Source organism: Lissotriton vulgaris, chromosome 10 (genome assembly GCF_964263255.1).
Source record: "Lissotriton vulgaris chromosome 10, aLisVul1.2, whole genome shotgun sequence".
In the NCBI taxonomy this organism is placed as follows: domain Eukaryota; kingdom Metazoa; phylum Chordata; class Amphibia; order Caudata; family Salamandridae; genus Lissotriton; species Lissotriton vulgaris.
The window spans coordinates 770,511,400-770,536,192 of record NC_141698.1 but is presented as its reverse complement, the minus strand read 5'-3'; the positions used below and the strand labels follow the sequence as shown (position 1 = coordinate 770,536,192).

General features: G+C 46.2%; 1 protein-coding gene across 2 annotated transcripts in view; it reads right to left on the bottom strand.

Moving 5' to 3' along the window:
• PALS2 (protein associated with LIN7 2, MAGUK p55 family member) overlaps window positions 1–24,793 on the bottom strand; it is a 985,569-nt gene that overhangs the window by 316,603 nt on the left and 644,173 nt on the right. For both annotated transcript variants that reach the window (XM_086941681.1, XM_086941682.1), the window contains exon 8: window positions 15,295–15,394. In XM_086941681.1, the coding sequence (XP_086797807.1) occupies window positions 15,295–15,394 (100 nt within the window). The remainder of the gene's footprint in view (window positions 1–15,294; window positions 15,395–24,793) is intronic.

The window sequence follows — 24,793 nt, the reverse complement described above, 5'->3', positions numbered from 1 at the left end:
CCCCGCTCCTATTTGTGAAGGCAATGGAGCCTTTGGAAGTGAATATAAGAGAGAAAATGGGAGGGTGGTGAATTCACTTTGGGGACACTATGTGATCATATTATATGCAAAAGATACACTGATATACCTATGCCAGCCAGGTAGGGAGGTGTCGGTGCTTCTCTGGGAGCTTTGGGAATTTGGGGCACTCTCTGGACTCCGCATCAAACCAGGAAAATCTAAACTGATCCCGATGGGAAAATTGGCAGGGGTATCTGTGTATGATTTGCCGGCTGTGGGACTGCCTAGGACATCTGAAGGAATAAAATACCTAGGAGTTTGGTTGATGCATACAGCCTACCTAGATGCATACCTAGAGAATAACATAGGCAGGGTAGTAGAGGGCAACCGTAACTCCATAAGATTTTGGAAAGAGTTACCTCTGTCCCGATGGGGAGGGTAGCGATTATAAAAAATACCATTTTGCCTTGCTGCTTTTACGCCCTCCAGCACTCCTTTTACAGGGTCCCAAACCAGTACTTTTTAACATTAGACAGCCTCCTGGTAGAACTCTTGTGGGGAAACAAACGAAAATGCATAAAACTAGACACACTCTAGAGAAAATGGGAAGATGGAGAAATGGAGGTACCTCGCTTAGAGCTATATTATATGGCCTCAACTCCAACACGCTGTCTACTGGTTAGAGGAAAACGATAACTGGGAGAGGCCGCTCCTGGCAGGCACCCATGGAGGAGCCTCCCGCCTGGTCCTCCTTAAGCTTGGAGCAGGAGTCCCCAGGTCCTACCCATACGCTATTCACCAAATGACTACGGTCTGACAAACAGCAGTCAAGAAAGTGATTGGGCACGCACCCTATGCCCCGGATATGCCACTGTGGATAGTGAAAACCTTTAAGAGAATAACACACTCAATGTCCACCCATAAATGGGTAGATGGAGGATGTCTCACAATGGGAGAATAGTTTATTTCTCAAGAGGCAGCTGAGGTCGCCTTTAATCTGGGGTATGGACAATTCCTACAATATGGGCAGATTGAAGCAGTGGCCCACAAATTAAGGCCCTCCTTCCCTCAGGAGCCTGCCGGTACCTTGGCACTAAAGACAATGCTCTTCATGGCAGGGGGCTACCGACTGGCAGCAAACATCTATAGAGCACTCCGACATTACTTCCCTGCAAGGCCCCTCCCGATACAGACAAGATGGGAGGAAGTGATAGATGAGTCCATATCAGAAAGAGAGTGCTCGAAAATACATGCAGGAGCAAAGAGGATAAGCTTCAATGCTCGAGTTAAACGGATACAATATAATACCATACACCAAGCTTACTTAACACCATCAACTCGAAGTAAAATATCCCCAGGGCGCACAAACACATGCCCCAGATGTGGTGAAATGGAGGCAAAACTCATACATATGATGTGGGAATTTCAAGCACTCAATCAGTACTGGGAGGACACATTGGACCGAGTACACAGCCACAGGGTGGATAATTCCCAAGACAATACGGTCTGTAATTTTGGGACTGCTACCCACGCCGAAATCCCCAAAACTAAGTAGGAGATTCGTGCTGTTAGGTCTGGTGTTGGCAAAGAAGCAGATTGCAATCTCGGGGCTTAACCCACTTCTCCCGAAGATGGAGGGGTGGCTGAAAGATAACTGAATGGGCGACAGCAGAATTAATTCACATGAAACAGGTTAGGAAAGACGATAAGATTGAGCAAGATGCACAGGCATGGACAGCCATGATTGCGGATGCAAGAGACCCCCTCCCCATTCCAGCTGGTAGAAGAGACGGTAGTAGCGATGAAAGTGCAAACGGAGAGGGCGATGACAGATAAAGGGCAGCGATTGCAGGAAACCCACACCATATACAAGTACTATAATCCCATACGACACTCACTGAATATCAAGAACAAGACACGAACAGGGGTGAGAAAGATGGAAGTTAGTATGGTTATGTTGACATAGACCTAATGGCCAGGACAATGACACCAATAACGATGACACCAAAGGAAGACACTGTAAAGGAACACAAAGAAAGAAATGGAAAATGGTGGGATGGGGAGGAATATGTGGACACAGTGTCAATCCGGTCTAGAAGCCTTGCTGTTAGAATACAAAATGCCAATAAAGTTGTTTATTTAGGCAGGACGTTTCTTGGTTTCCAATGGATCTCATTTTTTAAAATACAGCAAGATCTGATGTACCTGTAATCCCAGACAAGAGATTACCACAGGCAACCAAATAACATTAATAAAGTGACATTACTCTTCGAGCCGTGGCAACCCATACCAGACTGACAGGAAAGTAGATAAGTGGGAATAATATGCAAAATCACAGAATACCTCACACAAACAGGACAAGACTTGTTCTGTCAAACCTAGGCAAGCAGGTCTACACTTTAATTCACAAAGCAGTGTTACAGAAATGCAGTTTATCTAGCAAGGATACTAATGCCCCACAAAAAGTTAACTTGTCAGGCAAAAAGCAATGAAGGTGCTTAAGAGGTTCAACACACCATGGCGGCAATGGTCCAAAGCAATTCATCACGTGCAGGAATGCAAGAACAGATTGGCACTGTTCAAAAGCAGATGCTAAGTCAGACAGACTTGTAGTATAGTATAGTTATAGTAGTCCACTTTCTCCCGATTTTTTCGATGAAATGAATGTTGGCATGAACAATATCAGAGTGTAAATCTCCAGAGATCGTGATGTCCTTAGACAATTTTAGACCACTTTCCCTCCCAGTCTACTACATTTCCCTCACGATTCGGGAAAAGGGCACAGTGTTATGCAGTGGATAACACAGGCATAAAGATCACAAAAGATCTCCGGAAAAAGAGTCCTGTCTGGGGCCCGCAGGGTACTGCAGTGTCCACCCAACAAAGAGCACAGCCCGATGATTAAGCATGCCACCCACCTTGGTGGGTGAGGGCTTGTGCATCCTGAAAGATTGGCGATCCAACACTTATCACTGACTCGCAACGGGAACCTGTGACACAGCGGAACTGCACACATTTTTGTGTACATCGAGAGAGGATATGTGCTGGACGACTCCCCTACTCTTTGGCTGTATGGATTTTGTTCTCCATTTTGAACTGTTCTTCACAAGGACCTGTGAGAGATGCATACTTCGCGATTTACTTAGTAATAAGTAAAATAAAAAAAAATGCAACAAAGAAAATCTGAACACTCCATGGCAATTTTTTTTGCTAGTGCGCCAGTTTGGATATATCAAAAAAATTTGTTCAAATCAGAAAAAAAGATGATCACTGCCTACAGAACATTTACAACACAGTCAAAATACACAATTAACAAACAGCAATTAGGTGGCGAAAAAATATTCAGGTCATCATGCTGCAGGGATAATTCATCTTAAAAACATGCTTGTGCTCAGTGTGGTTTGTTCACAAAATCGAAAAGCATTAAAGTAAACCATAAATCGAAGCAGTGGCACATTTTTCTCCGAGTACCTGGGTGAAAGAAGAATGCAGGGATCCTAACCAAGCAGTTGGCTCACACAAAATCAACTGGAGCCATAACATGACTGTTGTAATCCGCTTAGTCAAGTAGCTTGCTACAATAAAACTCTTCTGCTGGCAGCAGAAAAGTATGCTCTTTTTAATCCCACACCCTTCTCAAAAGATACAGGGAATCTGAGTTTAACCACAAAGTAACATCTAACCTCAAGGAGACATAGGTCAATAGTCAAACCAGTAAAACATCAAAAACTCAAATAGACAGGTTTACTTAGCAGTGAGTGCAACATAAACGTTCTGACTAACAAAAGAAATACTTAGCTTGCAAAAACATGAAGCCATCTCCTATAACCACAAAATACTGATAGTATGGTTATGTTGTAGAGGATAAAGAATATTATGATCCGTCATTGGGAACTGTTACAAAACGAACCTGATTTTCAGGGGATCTTCTCACAAAAAACAATTTTTGCTTTCACACGATCAAAAAATTTGAAGGAAATACGAATGACAGCACCTGTACAACACCACCAAAAAGAGTATAGAGGAATGAAAAGATGTGCTAATTGCGTTCATTGTCATAATGTAATAGTTGGGGCAACATTACATCATCCTCAGACTGGAAGAATTATTTCATTATATCATGATTCTGATTGCAACTCCAACAATTTGATTTACTATATAAAATGCCCATGCGGGAAATTATATGTAGGAAAGACAGAGAGAAAACTTAAAATTCGCATATCGGTACATAAAAGCACATTTAGAAATCAAAACATCAAAAGTAATTTGGCTAAACATTGGATTGAGGGCAAGCACAACATAGCCCAGAGTCAATTAAACCACATGAAGGCATGGATCTAACCAGATCTCTGCTTCAAAGGGAGATTTATTGGATTAAACGTTTAGAAACACAGGAACCTAGGGGTCTCAATGAGAAAATAGATTATATATGTTTTCTGTGAATTATCAGGTATTTGACATGTGATCCTGAGCCTGTGGGTTGATGTATGCTGTTTTTGTACTGTAAATAATAGAGGTAAACTGAGCAGCAAGTTTGACATATGCTCAACTTTTCGATTTTACTTTTTTTCATTTAACTGCACGAGCACTGTTAATACTGAAGTCGCACATTGAAAGTGACATTCAAGGATTTCGCTCGTATGGGTGAAATCGGCGTTTAGTAACCATTCAAAGATGGCGCCCGCAGTCTGTGAGGCGCATAATCCATTGTTAGTGTTGTTTCATTCAGTGGAAAGAAGTTCTGGTTGTAAGTTCAAGCATGAACTGGAGGCGACTGAAAACTTCACAGTCCCGGCGCTTGTCAGACGCAGAATGATATGGTTGATCAGGTATGTGCAGGTTTCTACAAAGGGTTTAGAGAAATTAGCATGGTGGTTTGAGTCTAGTGAGAATACGACCTGGTTCTTATTACGCATACATTTTTTTTAAGGTACACGAGAGGCAAGTTTGAATTCAGGAGTTTTGAGGAGCGAAAGGCGTTTGTGTTTGAGAACATCTAGGTAAGCGAACAGGCTGATTAAGTCAGCGGGCGGTTTGAGCTTATAAGGCGGCATGTTTTTCGTTTTACAGTTTTTCGAGGGAAAAACAACACTCGGCAATGGGAATTGAGTGAGTAATTAAATGTTTGAGAGCACGCATCGTCACGGTGGGGCGAAGGGATTAGAAGCGTTGAGAATTCACTTTCTGTATGTATTTTTATTCTTATCTTCATTTTTGTTTTCATGTCAAGCAGTGCGAATACGAGGACCAGAAGTAAAAAATATTGTGATCCTTGGCAGATTAGATGCTTAACAGAGAAAGATTATGTAAAATTCAGTTTTTACAAATTGAAATGTCGTTTGTCAATAAAGTTTTATATGCGTTTAGTTTTCAGGCCCCTGAAGAAGAGCCCATTTGGTTCGAAATGCATTGGGCATCTACTGGAATCAACAAGAGATGATAACATTGTTTGTTTATTGTTTAAAAATGTAAAACTCATTTGCGAAAATTGTGGAAATGTTGATGTGAATATTTGCAAATCAAAGATAAAGCTGGAGTTGAAGCTTTACTGTTTATGAGCATTATTTGTGCTGATCTAAATTGTTGAAGTGTAAGATTATTGAGATACGTTTCTCAAAAAATGAGTCTGAAGAAAGTTAAAAAGTGTTTTGAGTTCAGTATGAAGTAAATCACATTTAGCAACAGTGCACAGGGGTAGAGTACCATGTAACTCGAGGTAGGAAGTTTTGTGAGTAGGCACGGTTCAGGACAAACGTGCTACCTCTGTAGCATGCTTGGTTTAAAAAGTAAAAGATTAATCTTAAATCAAAAAAGAAGGGAGCGCTTCTCCATCCAGTTAAATTCATGTTTTATAAGTAACATAAAAAGTTCAAATTGATTTGAGAGCTAATAACCTACTCTTCCCAGATAGGTGAAAACCTCAAACTAAAGACTCTAGTAGAGAGGATCACTGCGTACTGGTGTGGGTGCTACCCTGGCCTTTCTGCAATTTGGACTACATTGAGACATGATGTGCAATAATAATAATACTTTCAGTAGGTTACTTCCAACCTCACCCCTCTCTGTGTTAGCCCCCAGACTAGGCCCAGATAGAGGAGGACAGAGTGGTGTATTAATACAGGAAAAGTGCATTAAGGGAACTTAGAAAGTGAAAGTTATTTGCTTTGTAAATCATTGCATTAATAATAATAGCTTGCGACTCAGTGGTGCATGGAATAATACCATGGTAAAATAAAAGTTGGAACGGGTGATAACATAAGCTAATTTATAAGAGGAGAATTTAAAATGCCTTATTCCTGTTGCATTGGGAAACTGCAAAGTAAGTACAACTGAGTATTAGGAAGCCTTAAAAAGCGTACTAATCTAGGCTGCATGCATCATTGTGAAATACTGCAAAGGGCATGAAAACTAAGGGTTAGTTCAACTACTGACTTATCTGACACCTTTCAGATAATTCTATTATATGTCTGCCTTCCAGATTTTCACACAACTTGATGTAAGTTACACCAACCGGTGCCATGTAGGAAGTAGAAGGTTTGACAGGGCTACTGGCTTGGGGGCTAACCTAGGCCTTCTGGCAAACAGAAAGGAAAAATCTACCAAGAGGTTTCATCCCATAACAAGGTCTGGGTGGAGTGTTTCTCCCTACCTTAGCCTCAAGTGGCATGAGAAATCACTGACACGATTCGAGATAGAGTCCTAAAGGAACCACTACAGACTTTATCCACAGCTGTAGCGGATAGTGATGCCTTAGGGTAGAGGTTCCACAGTCCAAGGACGGAATGCTGTGTAGGTGAATATCTCTTTTTAAAAACAGAGGCATTGCCCTAGATCACCTCAAATATGGCCTGTCAAAAACACAGTCAGATGAGATTCAGTAAATATACTAGGTTTCAAACAAAGTGAAGAGAAACCTAAATATTAAATCTATGCTTTAGCAAGTTCTAACTTCCGGTATTTTTGAGACCTTGCAAATCATACAACAAGAAAGACGGCTTCTGTGTCTAATACTAAGATTACAGGAGCCCACCAGGCAACTGTTTCTTACACCACACTCCATGAGAGCTACAAATAAGAGGACATATAAAAAACTGAAACCCCATATTAGGATCCCACTCTGTTCTCAAGAGTGAGAATGCTCTTGCAGAATCTCTAATTATGTTGGTTGTGTGTAGACTCCTGGGTAGAATGCAACTATTTACTTATCTGTGCCAATAACTTTGCAGCGTGACTCTCTTAAAGATTCACACAATGTGCATTATTCCACCGTCTAGTGATTAAGTCCAGAATGGTCTTTAATAGAAATAAAGGTTTCACCTTTTGGTGTCAACCACAGACATAATGTGTGTATTCTCTGTGCATTTCAGCATAAGGACACAATGCCCTGTTATAAGGCTACCATTTTTTGATTATTTTACCCTGTCTAGTCTGTGTAGGAGTGGATCAAGATCTGTTTATTGTAAACTCCTATTTAAATCCTTTCAAATAAATAGAACGTACCTATCCTATTTACAGGATAGGAGAGAGAATTGTGTGTGAATCTATAAGTTTCAATTACAATTTATTTTTATAGGTAAGTAAGTTTAATTTGCACCATAAATGATTTCTCCATTTACATGCTGTGGAGCATTTATGTAGCAGTATCTGCCCCAAGGTAGAGGATTTGAAGGTTGATAAGAACCAATGAAATGTTTTAACAGCCTGGACTGCTATCCATGTTTAAGCCACACATGTCAGCGAGGGACGTATTTTCAAAGTATTCAAACTATGTTGCTTTTTCTGTGTCGAGCGATTTCTTGGTCTCACTGTCACGGTCTTTTCTGCCATAAAAATAACATAATTGAATTGCTACTGCAATGCATGTGGCAATTGTTGTCTTTGTTACAGCTTTAACCTTGAACTATGCAAAATGTGCAACACTGAATTGTTGTGCCTCTCTAATAACCTTTATTTACAGGGTTTCTTGAAAAAAAGAAATCAGAAGTGTATTAATTGATTAAGTTGAACTTCAGAAGCTTCTCTTGGAATACAATTTTGGATTTGTACTTTAACTACTTTATGCTAGTGTATATGCAAATATTTATTTTAGAGTCAGACTTTCACGTACTCTGTGCAAAGAAAGCAATTGAAAAAACTGTCTCTAAAGGTAAATACTTTATTAATGCTTATAGCCCACTTGTTGAACAACTCCACACCCAAAGCCAGGGGGGATTTTGAGTGTGCCGCACCTCTCTACTGGCCTTAGGCCCACCCGTCTCCGTTATATGATGAATGCAGAGCTGTTAGCTCCTATGGTGTGCACTACCACAGCCCCTGTTGCTCCCAAGAGGCAATTTGTTTAGAAGAAACAATGAAAATTCCACCCGCTGTGGGATGCACCACCAGAGATCATTAATACAAATATGAATGCAGTCAATAAAGAATGTCCATGAATTGTTTCGTTTTTTGTCTCTTCTTTATTCAATTTTCATTCATTTCATTGTTCGCGGGGTCCAGGGGTTCTGGTGTGGGGCGCGGTCCAGGCCCGAACGGGCGCAGACAGGCTTGCCTTTGGCGTGCCCACTGCGCGGCCTCCATAAGAGGGGGAGAGGGATTGTTGATTCAACTCGTACTTTAGCTGTCTCAACTGTTCTGCTTCAGGTATTTGCTATGAGATACTGCTCTCCTGGTATATCGTGTGCCGCAAGTGAGTCACTGTTGAGAATGGCCAAGTGCCAAATCCTCTGAGTTAGGATAGTACTTTGTTGAAATAAAACACTGTGGTGGTGGTTGTCTGGATTTGTACTACTCATTTTCATATTTACTAGAAGATTATAAAGGCTTGGAAGTCTGTTTTCAGTTACAGAGAATTAGTAATGTTTTACTTTTTTCTGTGGACAAATATCCTAATACTTGTAGTATGTTCAAAAGTGCCCCTATCCGTTATCATCGCAGTGGGGCTCAGTGAATTGGAACAGAGCCCCACAACATATTGTGCTTCTGCATGAGGATGTTGAAGTATGCATGCTTGAAATATTATGTGGCCAAATGGTTTGCTGGTTGAGCAGTGCCACACCACGGCAAGTTGAACCTTTTATTTGTAGAATGCAGGATACACAGACCAGCTGCTCCTTCGCATAAAGTCTTTTAGCCAAACGCGTTTCGGGCGTGTGGTCGCCCTTGTTCACTGGCATGGGGAGAAGGCAGCGAACGCACCACCTGCGCAAATTTAAATATCCCGCCCCAGTGGGCATATGCGCGACTTGCATGCTGGTAACTGTAGTGCGTTTTTCAATGTTCACCCCAGTGGGTCGCATGCCTTGCCCCCAACAAAATGTACATATCCATACCCAAGTGGGCTGCTCGAAGCCGACAGGGCTGTCATCCTGCCCATACTCCTTCCACAACGTGGACTTGCCATCCCCACAGCGTCTTTTGTTTGTTGTCGCTGCAGGCCCGCCATGATAGCAGTGGGGCTTCCTCGCGGCGGGGCACGCCGCTAAACACGAACAAGAAGAGTTGCCTCCAAAGAAGAAGCCACACCACGGCAAGTTGAACCTTTTATTTGTAGAATGCAGGATGCACAGACCAGCTGCTCCTTCGCATAAAGTCTTTTAGCCAAACGTGTTTCGGGCGTGTTGTCGCCCTTGTTCACTGGCATTGGGAGAAGGCAGCGAACGCACCACCTGCGCAAATTTAAATATCCCGCCCCAGTGGGCGTATGCGCGACTTGCATGCTGGTAACTGTAGTGCGTTTTTCAATGTTCACCCCAGTGGGTCGCATGCCTTGCCCCCAACAAAGGAATGCAACTCTTCTTGTTCGTGTTTAGCGGCGTGCCCCGCCGCGAGGAAGCCCCACTGCTATCATGGCGGGCCTGCAACGACAACAAACAAAAGACGCTGTGGGGATGGCACGTCCGCGTTGTGGAAGGAGTATGGGCAGGATGATAGCCCTGTCAGCTTCGAGCAGCCCACTTGGGTATGGATATGTACATTTTGTTGGGGGCAAGGCATGCGACCCACTGGGGTGAACATTGGTGAACAAGGTTTCTCCTTTTTTAAGAAAATGTTAGTTTCTATTTTTGAATGGGTGTGTCAAAGGTTATTTTATGCTGATAGGAGGTCTGCCACTTTGGCACAAGGATGTTGTCATCAGTGATGTCATTTGAGATGTCATCAGTGATGTCATGAGTGATGTCACTGACCATGTCATGAGTGATGTAATATGTGACTTCATCAGCAGTGCATTGCACGTGCAAGTTATAGTGAGTCCAACTAACTATAATGTGGGAATTTCAATGGTTTTATGCGAGTAAAATTTCCACCTAACTATAACTGGTGTGAAACCTATGGTTTTTTTCAGTGAATATATATATATATATATATATATATATATATATATATATATATATATATATATATATATATATATATATATATATATATATATATATATATATATATATATATATATATATTTACCTACTGGCGATAGCCAGTAGGTATATATAGTTAGGATTTTTTCTCTATGGAACTTTTGAAAATTCTATGCCTAATAACTTTGGCGTTTGTGGACGGAATTGGCTGAAATTTTCAGGAAAATGGCACATTTTGTTTCTGAGCAGCTCCTGGAAATTTGGGGGGGGGGGGGGTTCGTCAAGGGGGGGCCGAGAAAAAAGGGGGGTCCCAAAACGCGTTTTTCCCATGTTAATTTCCATAGGGCGGTTGGCCTCACTTTTAGCCCGAACGGCTGAATGGATTTCCACGAAACTTGGCAAAATTGTAGGGACTGTTAGCCCGATGTGCCTTTGCTAGGTCTCAATATATGTGCTTCAGTGAATTTTGAGAAATTAACGTTTAAAACAAGATATATATCTGTAACAGCGCTCCGGGCAGCGCTCCGGTTCGCGAACTTTTCGCGTATCGGAACTTTGCGAAGCGAAGCTGATTGGCTCTCCGGTGTCTGTCAACATTCTAAACAGTCCGGAGCGGCCGCCATCTTGTCTCTCGGTAGGATCGAGAGACAAGAGGAGGCCAAAACAAAGGGGGAAATGAAGGAAAGGGGGCAAGGTAGACCCCTTCTGACCCCCTAGGATTGATGAGGGGGATATTATAGAGCCACGCCGGGCCCAAAAAAAAAAAAAAAAAAATCCAATTTTTTCGCCGTAGAGACGCGTCTTGGTACGCGAACCGGGCAGCTAACCGGGCAGCTAACCGGGAAGCTAACCGGGAAGCTAACCGGCAGCGTAACGGGAGTCTGAGGAGGAGCTGATTGGCTGTCGACATTGTAAACAGTCCGGAGCGGCCGCCATCTTGTCTCTCGGTAGGATCGAGAGACAAGAGGAGGCCAAAACAAAGGGGGAAATGAAGGAAAGAGGGCAAGGTAGACCCCTTCTGACCCCCTAGGATTGATGAGGGGGATATTATAAAGCCACGCGGGGCCAAAAAAAAAACCCCTTCTGACCTCCTAGGATTGATGAGGGGGATATTATAGAGCCACGCCGGGCCAAGACGCGTCTTGGTACGCGAACCGGGCAGCTAACCGGGAAGCTAACCGGCAGTGTAACGGGAGTCTGAGGAGAAGCTGATTGGCTGTTATCATTGTAAACAGTCTGGAGCGGCCGCCATCTTGTCTCTCTGTGGGATCGAGAGACAAGAGGTGGAAAAAAAAAAGGTGTAAATGAATGAAAGGGGTAAGGCAGACCCCTCCTGAACCCCTAGGATTGATGAGGGGGCAATTAAAGTTCCCTGGGGGGTGAAAAAAAAAAACATTGCGATTTTTCGCGGTAAAGGTGCTTCCTGGTACGTTAACCGGCAGCGTAACGGGAGTCCGACATATTGTGTTTTTTGAACGTTTGTGATATGTGCACGTGTGGATTTTGTCTAATTAAGGTTAAAAAAATATATATATATCTTTAAGCGTGTTCTGGCGCGCTTACGTTTTGGGTTTGGTTTGCGCTGCAGAGACGATACGTCACGGTTATGCGATGCATCATGAGGCGTCTCACGGGCTACGTGATACGTCACTTAATAAAGAATATATTTTACAGCTATAGATATTAGCTTTTAAAAAACCAATGAAATTCACAGAAAAAACCATAGGTTATAGACCATATATAGTTAGGGATTAGCATTTAAAAAACCTTATTTTATTTGCACAAAACCATTGAAATTCCATATATAGTTAGTTGCACTAACTATATATCGCGGACCCGCAATCCACTGCTAATGATGTCACATATTACATCATTCATGACATGGTCAGTGACATCACTGATGAGATCACTGATGACATCTCAAATGACATCACTGATGACATCACTGATGACATCTCAAATGACATCACTGATGACATCACTGACATCTCATTTGACATTACTGATTACATCACTGATGATATCATTTATGTGATAATACATCTTCAGACTCTAATATAACCTTAGATACACTCAGTGTAAACAGGCACTCACAGACTGTCACACATCCATGGAGTTACTCACACACCTAGTCAGTCATGCAAAGAATTAATCACACCTCCATTTCCTCAACTATACAGTTATACACACCTTACTTATTCAAACATATACTAACACAATCCTTGATACAAGTTCACAATGATTCATACAGCCACTCTCACATTCACCGGCTCTTATGTTCAGTTATTTATATATGTCAACTCTCACATGGAGTGTGTTTTACATATGTACTTACTTTGACATGTAGAACTGAGATATCCATTCACTCACCAATATACTCATGCACACAGTCAACTGTCCATACAGCTGTTTCTACATGCACTTTTGAACCCATACACCTAGGGAATCAACTGCTCACACATCTATGCACAGAGTTATACACCTCCCAGCCACCACACACATACTCAGTCTCCCATACAAATACTTGGGCAACCATTCAATAACCCATATAGTTACTGATATAGCTACTGATTTAAACATGCAGCAGTTTACAGAAGAACATAAATAATGATTGCCAAATTAAGACACTTTAATCACTAACCCATGCACTCAGTGAGACACATTTAATCATTCTCTCATACAGTCAGTCATGCACCTACTAAAGCCTTCATCCAGACACTTATACATCCACTCATTCTTCAATATGTAAGACATATTTTAACTTTACAGAAACATACAGTCACTGGGTGTTGTCATCAGTGATGTCATCAGTGATGTCATTTGAGATGTCATCAGTGATGTCATCAGTGATGTCACTGACCATGTCATGAATGATGTAATATGTGACATCATTAGCAGTGGATTGCGGGTCCGCGATATATAGTTAGTGCAACTAACTATATATGGAATTTCAATGGTTTTGTGCAAATAAAATAAGGTTTTTTAAATGCTAATCCCTAACTATATATGGTCTATAACCTATGGTTTTTTCAGTGAATATATATATATATATATATATATACACACACACACACACAGAGACATACAAATACACAGACATACAAATACACACAAACATACAAATACACACGCACATACAAATACACACACACATATATATGTGTATCAATATAATCTCTCTTGTTTTGGCTTTATCCTCACTTACTGTGTAAAGATGTATCTACATACAAAATGTTTCTCGTCCTTATGAGCCCAATGTGATTATTCTGCGGGAATGTAAAGTATCAATTTAGGATGTATTCTAATTGTGAGGACGTAGTGGAATGGGAAGATGTAGAGTCCCGACTGATAAAGGAGATGCAGACACACCAGAAACTGATGCATTACCTGGAAATCTAGACCGACTGATTGATTTATTTTAAGACGACCCCCACTGGAATCAGGAAATGCGTCCGTGTGGAGGAGGAAGGAGTAGTCGTCGTGGTCTGATGGTTCACAAAGGATAGAAGTAAAGTATTATGGTCATTGTTGTTTGATGTGGAGTTATTTAATGTGTGAAGGCTAGAGACTCTCAAGAGCCTATTTGTCAATGGGACTAACATCAGATACCGCAGGCTACAAAAACTACTCGTTCATATAGTCATGTATGTGCAAGATAAAACTGTATAGGGAGGCAGGAAGTGTGGCAATGGGAGGAAGGAGGGGTGGGGTTCATTTGCAGTTACGATGGGTTGCTAGTCCTATGTTTTGATTTAGTTTGATTTGATTGGTTGTTATGTTGATCTGTGATAAAACTGATAAGGAAATATTTTAAATTCTTATTTAATAAATAGTGTATTGATGCCAACTGTCTGTAAGTGAGAATCGGGAAATTTCTAAATAGGCTGATGTGTTTATTAACAGGTTTCCCCAAAAGTAAAACCAGTGCCACCAGTTCCCTCTTTTAGCCACGCGTATCCTCTGAGGGACAATATTCATAGTCGGCGCTATACAAATGGGGGGGGAGTGGAAGATACCATTCCTGAGAACCTACATGTTGACACAAAAAAACTATGTCCAGCATGTGGATCTAATACGGCCATGCTGCAAATGTAGACAAATGGACACTCTGGGAAGAACAGCAGAAACTCTATTTAAGAAGTCTTATTTGTAACATGAAGCTGACATTTTTGCCATAATTTTTCCAGCATTTATCGTGCAATATGTTATGTTGAAGGACAGACGCGAGTAAGCATTTTGTTTCAAGTGCACAACTGATCTTAATGACAGCAAAATATTGAGAGCCCTTACTAAAGTAAAATTTTAAAAGGAGTTGTACATGGCAGAGGTTTTCAGTTAGTTCAGGTACGGGAGGATGGGATGAGCATGGAGATAAAAAAGTATTTTTTAATGAGGCGCTTTTTGTTGAATAAATAATGACAAAAATAACATGCATCTACTGATAGAGCTTAGTGGTGGCTATATCAAGGGCAGTAATGCATTAACACGTAAAGCTATAATAAATTATGGTGACATTTCCTTTTTTTCCTATCGCTGCAAAATAAGACTCACAACGAAAAGTTACTCAATGAGGCACTGTTTATCTACGAAAAAGTTAAGAGCAAAAATAAAATCATACATTTTAATCAAGGAGATCATTTTACCACAAGGGAGCAACAAACTTTCACAAAAAAACGGGCTGCAGAAGAATGATACAGAAGAAAAGCAGAGGACGATTTTGTAGGCACAGCTGGCGTTTCCTTCACTGCCGTTAAATAACCGATATTTTGCAAATATTGTTTATAACATGATATCAACCAGCCCTTTAGCTTTAGCTACTTTTTCCATGAAATGACAATTTACATATTCAATTCGCATTAAAATGCTCCTAATAACAGATTAACTTAAATGGATTATTCAAAATGAATGTAAGCATTTTATGTTTTGAATGAAACATTACCTGAATTTTCCCAGTCCCTTCGAACAAATGCTTTCCTCTTCTCTTCTAGGAACTGGCTGGGGATGAGGCCTGCACTTCCTCCTTCTTTAACATGGCTAGCCTGAAATCAGTTGTTAAACCTTGAATTGAAACAACTACAACTTTAGATTATCGTCCGGTTCAAACAAATGAACAGTGGACTGCAAGCAAACGAATGTCATCTCTATTTAAGTAAAATTCAATCAACTAACTATTTTAAAATGTGCTCTTAACCAGCTAATATAGTAATACGCAATATTCTGAAATACAACTCTTTAGTTTTATTTCACATAATTGCTACAGTTATAATAAGAACAAACTGCTTATCACCTAATGGATACACAAAAGGCATACAAATGACTCCTAAAACTGAACATTTTTCAATAATTTATGCATACTATACTTATCTCGTAGGTTAATGACCCGTGTTAAATAGTAGAACAGCTTTCATATTTTGGATAAAAACCTCATGTCAAAAACTTTAGGATTTTGTGTTTTGCAATATCATCCACCAAATGTCACAGTCCATCGCTGCATAAAAATGAAGAGGATGGCATAGAAGAACAAGTTACTTACCTTCAGTAACGATATATCTGTAAGAAACATTAGTTAGAGGCGTCATACTGGATCTGCAAAGTTTTCGTCAGCAGTACCCCTGCGCGTCGGTAGGCATCGTCTGCGGCTCTGCGTCCGTCGTAGTGATCGCCGGGATGACGTTGTCGGAGTTATTAGACGCCTGATGTCAGTTCTGTACATAGCTTCCCATGCCAGGAACGCAGAGCCATGCAAGAAACAGACACTAGTGCCATGAAACTAGGGCCATCAAAGGGAGATACCTTAACCTTAGATATCGGTTCACAGAACGGGGAGGATGGGTGGGGTGGTAAGGAATTTAACTAACTAATCTGAAAGAAACACGTTAGTTAGATTCCTTACCTTAGAATAGATACCCCATCAAAACCAATCCCAGGTGGTAGGTCTGCGAACCAAGATCACACCAGAAAGTCCTGGAGAACGGAAGGCCAAAAAAGCCATCTCTCCGGACTGGACTGTCCAGGCAGTAGTACTTGGCAAACGTGTGCAGCAAGGCCAATGTAGCTGCCTGTCAAATGTCCTGCAAAGAAACTCCCCAACACAGGGCAGTAGAAGCTGCCGTGGCCCGAGTAGAATGGGCGCGCAGCCCCACAGGAGGCTCTTTTTTAGCCAAGGAAGTACAGACCTTGATGCACAAAACGACCCACCAAAAGATGGTCCGCATGTGCACCGCCCGTCCCTTCTTAGCGCCCACGTAGCCAAGTAAGAGTTGGTCGTCCACCCGGAACTGTTGTGTGTGGTGAGGTAAAAGGAGAGCGCACATTTTGGGTCCAGACGGTGGAGCCTCTCTTCCTCTTTCAAAGGGATGCGGAGGAGGAAAGAAGGTGGGCAAGGTAATGGACTGGCCGATGTGAAAGGCAGTACCAACCTTGGGCAGAAAAGAAGGATGAGTCCTCAGAACAATCTTGTCCGGATGGACTGAGAGGAAAGGAGGCTTAGATGAAAGAGCCTGGAGCTCACTCACTCTTCTGGCAGAGGTGCTGGCAACCAGGAAAGCAGTTTTGAGATTCGGAAGGTGAAGAGGGCAATTATGAAGTGGCTCAAAGGGAGCGCACATCAGATGAGTAGGAACCAGGTTCAAATCCCAATGAGGCATCACGAAAGGAACAGGAAGGAACATGTGCGTGATGCCTTTCAAGAACCTATTGACAATATGGGACTTGAAAATAGAAGGCTTATCAGGAAGCCTCAAGAAGGCGGAAACAGCTGAAAGATATCCCTGGATGGTGCCCAGAGCAGAGCCCTGCTAGGCCAGGGAAAGAAGAAAGAGGAGAACCTCAGAAAGAGGGGCGGAAAGGGGATCCACAGCCTTTGCTGTGCACCATGCCACACATTTGTTCCACCTGCAGGCGGATACCATTTTTGTGGAGGAACGCCTGCCTGCCAGAATGACATCACAGACTTCAGGAGGCAAGTCAAATGGCCTCAACTGTCGCCGCTCAATCTCCACGCATGTAGGTGGAGACTGGACAGGTTCAGGTGGAGGACTGTCCCCTGTTGCTGCAACAGAAGGTCCTCCTGAAGAGGCAGACGAATCGGGGGATCAACTGACATACTGAGTAGCTCGGGATACCAGTATCTTTGTGCCCAGTCCGGAGCCACAAGGATGACTTGGGCACGGTTGCGCCTGATCTTCTTCAGCACTCTGGGCAGAAGTGGTATAGGTGGAAAGGCGTACAACAGACCGCAACTTAAGTCGCGACGAAAAGCGTCGCCGCACGAGCGCCTGTCCATCACCACCCCCTTTTGTACCGCCTTGGAAATTCCACCGCACAGAACTGATGGCATTCAGCGTTCTCTTCGGTGGCGAATAGATCTAACCAAGGCTCTATCCACTGCTGAAAGAGACCTTGCGCCACGCCAGAGTTCAGACGCCACTCGTGATCCATCATGCACCGACGGCTGAGTTCGTCCGCCCTGGTATCAGGGAACCTGCCAGGTGTTACCCCGCCCTGTTTGTTGCAGTACCACATGGCGGTGGTGTTGGACGTGAACACCTGCACTACACTTCCCCGGACAGAGGGAAGGAATGCCTTCAGTGCAAGCCGGATCACCCGTAACTCGAGAAGGTTGATATGGAGCTGGGACTCCACCGGAGACCAGAGGCCTCTTATCTCCACCTCTCCCATGTGGCCCCCCCAACCCAGGAGGGACGCATCCGTCACCACTGTGTTGGGGAAGGAGAGGGATCTGCCACTGACCCAATCGCGATCCGTGAGCCACCACTGCAGCTGATTCGCAGTGTCCTGTGAGATCAGGACGTGGTCGGACAGGTTGCCCTGATGCTGTGCCCACTGGAACTTCCAGTCCCACTGCAGAGCCCGCATCCGCCACCTGGCGTGATATACCAGCAGGATGCAGGATGCCATCAGCCCTAGGAGCCGCAGCGTCAGCCTGACCGAAACTCGGGATAAAGGCTGAAAGATCGGGATAAAGGCCGAAAGATCGGAATCAGAGTCTGAATATCCTGAACCCGCTGCCCGGGAGGATAAACCCGAACCTGCGCAGAGTCCAGAACTGCTCCGATGAAGAGGAGCTTCTGAGAGGGACTCAGGTGTGACTTCGGCACGTTGATGGAGAACCCCAGCCTGTGCAGGAGATTGGCGACGACTGTCTGGGGCGAGCCCGCCTTCAACAACCAGTCATCGAGATAGGGGAAGACTGGAATCCCTGATCTGCGCAGATGAGCTGCGACCACTGCCATCAATTTCGTGAACACCCGGAGGGGCACTGGTGAGGCCGAAGGAGAGCACGGTAAACGGAAAGTGCTCGTGGCCTACCGTGAACCGCAGGTAGCGCCGGTGGGCGGCAGGAAGGGGATATGGAAATAAGCGTCCTGCAAGTCCAACGCTAGCATCCAGTCTCCTGGGTCCAGGGCAGCAAGGACCTGAGCTAAAGTCAGCATCTTGAACTTCTCCCTCCGGAGGAAGCCGTTCACTCTCCTGAGGTCCAAGATAGGGCGTTGGCCCCCTTTGCCCTTCTTGGGAACCAAAAAGTAGTGGGAATAACAACCACAACCTACTTTTGGCCCAGGAACGCGCTCGATGGCCCCCTTGGCCAAGAGGGCCAAAACTTCCTCCGGCAGAAGTCGCAAGTGATCCCCCGACATGGCGGTGGCATGGCTGGAGGGGTTGCCTCGAAGGGGATGGAGTAGCCCCTTCGGACGATTTGCAGCACCCACCTGTCCGAAGTGATGGTAAACCCTGCCCCCCACTGGCGTTGAATGGGCCTGAAAGCACGGGCTAGGAGGGCTTTGAGGCGGATGCTGCGGGGTGGATGTGGACTGACCAGGCCGCTGTCCCCCTGCACCGCCACGGCAGTTACCACGTCCACATTGAGGTTGGTTCTGCGGCCTGTGGCTGGACAAACATGTGGGGGCGCCCCTTCCTTGGCCACGAAAGGGACGAAAAGCAGAAGTCTGCTGGCGCTGGCCCGACAGGCCCAAGGACATGGCAGTAGCCCGGGAGTCCTTGAAACGCTTTGTCGCCAAAAAGGAGACGGCCATCGAAGGGCATGTCCATTAGCGTGTTCTGGACATCCCCTGAAAAATTGGCGGACCTCAGCCAGGCGTGGCGACGGATCGCCACCGTCGTGGAAATCGCTCTGCCCAGCCAGTCCATGGTATCAAGTCCACATCGGATGGAATACCGTGCCACATCTCGCCCATCAGCAAGAGCCTGGGCGAGCAGTGTCCGGGCCTCCTTCGGACACTGAAGCAGCACGTCCGCCACCGTATCCCACAGTTAGTGGGTGTAACGGCCCAATAGGAACGCTGTATTAATAGACCGCAACCCCAAGCTGACTGAGAACAGTTTCTTCCCCAACTGATTGAGCCTTTGGATTCCCGATCCGGGGAAGTGGACGGGAAAGCGGTCTGGGACGTAGAGGCATGGATCACCAGAATCTCGGGGGTGGGGTGTATGGACAGAAAGCAGGGGTCGCCCGGAGCCGGGCGGTGGCATCGGGCGACGTTCCGATCCACAGGGGGCACTGTGGAGGGCCTGGACCAAGTGCCCATCAGAACGTCGGCTGAACGGCAGCATAGGCTCCGTAGAGCTTACTGGCGGTTGAAGCACCTCGGTGAGGAGATTAGTCCTCACGGCCTCAGCAGTGTGCTCAAGAGCCAAGGCCTTGGCTGCCTTGCGCAACACCATGCTTTATGTAGCACCCTCCTCCGTAGCCACGGAGGGAGGAGAGATGAAACCAGTGTCTGGTGAGGTGTCAAGACCACTGGCCTCCCCCAGCTGATCTACCTAGTCCTGACTTATCGGGCACTGTTGTGCCAGAGGGTCCTCAGACCCCTCCCAGTCCTCCCCTTCATCCGTATCCTGATAAACAGGCATAAAGGACGGAGCGGGGTCGTAGGTAGAGGCCTCACCCATCAACGTCATAGACGGAGCTGAGCGGCGCAGTTCCGACATAGGATCCGGACTGAAACAGGGGACGGCGTCGCCCGAGGACGGCGCTGGGAGAGGCACCGTAGGGGTCGGCGCCAGCGGAGGAGTCGTGAGGTCGACTGGTGTCGACTAGGATCCAGGCCTGGATCCCAGGGGGGTCCTGCAGCGCCAGGAACAAAGTCGCTGACGAACCGGGGGCCGAAGCCGCCGGCACGCTAGAACCCCTAGTTGGACCCGAGGGGTACGAAGGCGCACCAGCGAGCTTCGACGGCGGAAAGAGTCCTCATGGCCACGAGGAAATCTCCCCGGAGTCCCGTTACGCCCAGGAACCGGAGGGTGTGGAGCCGGATGAGACTCCTGCAGCTTCGGCGGAGCTGCGCAGATGGTGCCACCCGAACCCTCGGCAGAGCTGCGCAAGGGGAGTCAGAAGAGCATTGTCGCCTCTTTGACTTCTTCCCATGCCTCGACTTACTGGAGGACTTCGAGCCAGACGAGTGGTGATGATTTAACGAGCGGCGATGGCTGCAGCTCCGCGACCAGTCCCTCAACTTCCTCCTCGACCGGGACCTCGAGCAGCGCGGAGCTGACTGCCGGAGCACAAGAAGCGTACGGGACAGCTCCCGCCTAGCATTCGAGGTGAAGGCCCGGCAGTCCGGGCACGACTTGTTGTCGTGGTCGGCCCCGGAACAGTAGAGACACCGGCGGTGGGGTCGGTCACCAACATCAGTCGGTGACCGGAGTCGCACGGTTTAAATCCAGGCATCCCTACCAGAACCAGGAGTCGAATTGATTTGAAAAATATTGTCAAAATAGACCAAAAAGTTAGTCAAAAAGTGCCTAAGGGTACTAGCTCTTTCCGGATCTGCGCCTGCTGGCGCGGAAAGAAGAAGAACTGACGTCAGCGCACATGGGCGTGTCGAAGTACTCCGACGACGTCATCCCGGCAATCACGATGCCGATGACTGACGCGGAGCCGCAGACAACGCCTACCGACACGCAGGGGTACTGCTGACGAAAACTTTCCGGATCCAGTCTGACGCCTAGGGGTAATTCAAAGGTAAGGAATCTAACGTCTTTCTTTCAGATGTAGTCACACGATAAGCAACTTCAAAGTTTTCCACATTTTCGTTATGAGCAAACCCTTGGTGTATTAAAAAGAAAAACACTACTGGGGGCGTGTCCAAGATGGAGGCGTGATCGGACGCAGGTCTCCGAGGCTCCCTGCCCGATCCCGCCTAAACGCCTACAAACATCGCCTAATCTCCCTAAAAGCAAAGGAAAGAATAGGGAGTGGTGTTGCAAAGCAGCTGCGGCCCCAGAATCTAGCAGCTTGACCTGCGCGCCTCGTGGGGGTCCCCGGACGCGGGGAGGCCAGACCGCGGCCCGTAATGGCGGCCGCTCCAGAGATCTGATCAGCCCGGAAACCCACTGCCCCGACGTCTCTGGGGCAAACCTGGCGCATCGAGTACGGAGCCTGCTGGGTTGAGCCTCCGCTGCTGGCCCCGGAGCCGTGGACCCAGACCGCAGCGCATCGCTGTCCCCGCGACCCGGCCGGTGATCAGGCAAGGTCCGGCCGGAGGTCGCGAAAATTGAGGCACCGGCTTCGGGCCTTCTACCCCGGCATTTGCGGTCTTTGGCGCGGCCTATCGGCGCGCCCCAGCGGAGAAGGAGCGGACCCCACCAGCTGCGGATTACCCGGCACTGCCCCCCCCCCACGGTGGACCGGGCCTGGAGAGTGCCCCGAAGCAATCAGCGCGACCCCGAAGCCGACAACGAGAACAACGCTACGGTGGCCCTGTGAGTCCCCCTGGACCGGGGCAAAATCGGAAGGGGCGCGGAGCGGTGCTGAAAGGCCAGAATCACGACGGAGGGCCGCTCTCCAGCCAGTGAGCACAAAGGTGAAGAGAGTGGAGGTGGGCACCACAGAAGGCTCGGGGGGCACAATCGAGCTCCCGGCGTAGGGGTTAACCGGAGAGGCCGAGCTACACTTATGCCTGAGGGGCCGGACTAAGCACACTCCCTTTGAGACATTGGGGGCCCGGATTCACAAGCCCCTGCTGAGCAGTACTGGGTGGCGGCCCGGTTGTGGGGTGTGTTGCCTATTGGAGAGGGGGGCTGGTTTTGCTACGCTCCTGGCCGGCTGCGGGGAGGTCGACTCGTGTCCGCCGTCTTGACCCCGGGCAGTGCGGGGGTGAGCTGACCTGTGATAGCACGACTCGCCCCTAAATTTACAACACCGGACTTCTGCACCTACCACGAGCCCTGAAACCCACCGCCTGTTTGTCTCCGGGGCTGCTCACGACATGCCGGGACAGAGGGGGAAAGAAAGGGCCCCAGACGCTCCACGAACTACTGGCCAAGTCCCAGCCCAAATCCAGCAAAGACCCACCCTCCCTTTAAAGGAGCGGATTCTCCGAGAGGCCCGGCGAGTACAGCTTCTTCAGTTTCAGGGTAACCCCATAGCCCTATGTAAAGACCTATCAACCATCACTCTGCAAAAACGAAAAGACTTCAAGAGAGCAACGGACTTCTTGCGACAACAGGAGGTCCCCTACTCATGGGGCCACCCATTTAGACTAATATTCAAATGGAACGGACTGTTCCACCAACTGCGATCGCTTAAGGACACTTGCGCCCTCCTGGGACTTGACCAGGAAGATGATGAGCCCATAACGAGAGCATCGCAAGGGCCATGCCGGGAGGGATGGCAGATAGTGAGTCGCAGGCGGTCCCCATCGCACCGCTTGAAACCAGACGCCTCTGTCATCACACAGGAACGAGCGGTGGCGGAGGTGGCCAAGGAGACCTCTTCCTCTGAGTGATGCACATACTCTGCCCATGCGGTGGTGGTGGGGTGGGGGAGTCCGGTGGGAAGCCAGAGAGGCCGCCATCGGATACGACCCGTACAAGAAACACTACCACAGCCCTGTGTGGACCAACAGGACTGATACTATGCTTTCTATTGGTTTGGGGATTGGGGGGTGGGCGGTGGGATAGTTACTCAGATCTGGAACAATGGATTCTGAACTTGAGCGTAGAGTTTGAAAGTTGGATTGTTCGGGGGGGGGGGGGGGGGGGGGGGGGGGTTGGGGATTGCGGGAGGGATCGAGGGCGGGAACCAGTGTGCCAAAAAGGTTTTTGTCGACGACAGATTAGCTATGTCTCATTTGCCAGTTACGATTAGAAACAAAACCTGAAATCTCTAGGACAAACCGCTATACCGTTAACTACACATAATTAATATAGGAGAAGAGGGCCCTTATGGCTAAAATGGTATTAGACTTAAACATTTTAAGTGAAAACACTTACAAGAAAAAAAGATGACATACTGTTTGTGAGTTTAAACAAAGAAGGCTTACATCTTGCCTCTTGACGTTCAGTCCCCAGCCATGGATATCATTTCAATCACCAACATATTGCTCCATAAAAATGGAAGACTGTGTTAGAAAGAGGTCTGATCAGAAGAATAGGTTACATGCTGCAAATGCTCGAATCAGACTTGATGTCAAATTTTAGATTTGAATCTGTGATATCGGAGTGTTCTAAGTCACTTGAGCAAATGACAGTTCTTGCGGGCAGAGAAAATGGAGGAAGGACCGCAGATGCAATGTGTCCAAGTATCATTAATGCCTGATGGCTTCCAAATGTAATGCCCCATTGTTGCATAGGCATTGAGGATGGGTTCCAATTATGCACTTCAAGTGAAAGTTTGTGCACCAAATCAGCCCATGCTCAAATACTGTTGTAAAGGGCAGACTTTAAGCAAACTGTATTTGCAACATTGTGTTATACATGTAGGACAGCGAAAATATAGTTTGTGTGCGCACAGAAATGTCAATAGATCTTGCTACAGACAACTAGCTGTCTGTTGATAGAGCTTTTGTCATCGATACATCAAAAAGAACAGCAACTACACATAAAGAGATATTGGGCTTGGGGTCCACCATCTTTAGCCACTGTCTTTCATGTATTTTTCATGCTATGCCACTGCTTGGATGGGTTGTCTATCAGGGCCAAAGTTGTTTTGTTGTTGGATACATTGTTCAATTTATATTCCCATCAAACTAGTAGTCTTCAAACTTTATGATGCCGAGCATCCCTCCCCCTCAGCCAAATATATGTGGAGCGATTCCATTATGGAGAATGCAGCTAATGCATAAGATGAGGCGTGGCTTGGCGCATAAAGATGGCAATCGCACTCTAAGAGTGCTCCGGAACCCTACGCCATCCACTCCCATCCTCATGCCATCAGGGACCCCTACTCTCATCTACCCGTTCGGCTGGTTGGTTGTGCGAAGGGCGCTCGGACGCTTGCAGGCTCCTGTGCTGTGGCTATATATCTGGGAGCTGTTTTCTTACATCATGGCGATGCCCACTGACCAACTTTCCTCCTGGTTCACCATAGAGAGGGCTCACAGAGCGCGGACTACTAAGCCGCCTCCAGGAGCATCCCCCAAGCTGTTGATCACCAGAATTCACTTCACTTCAGG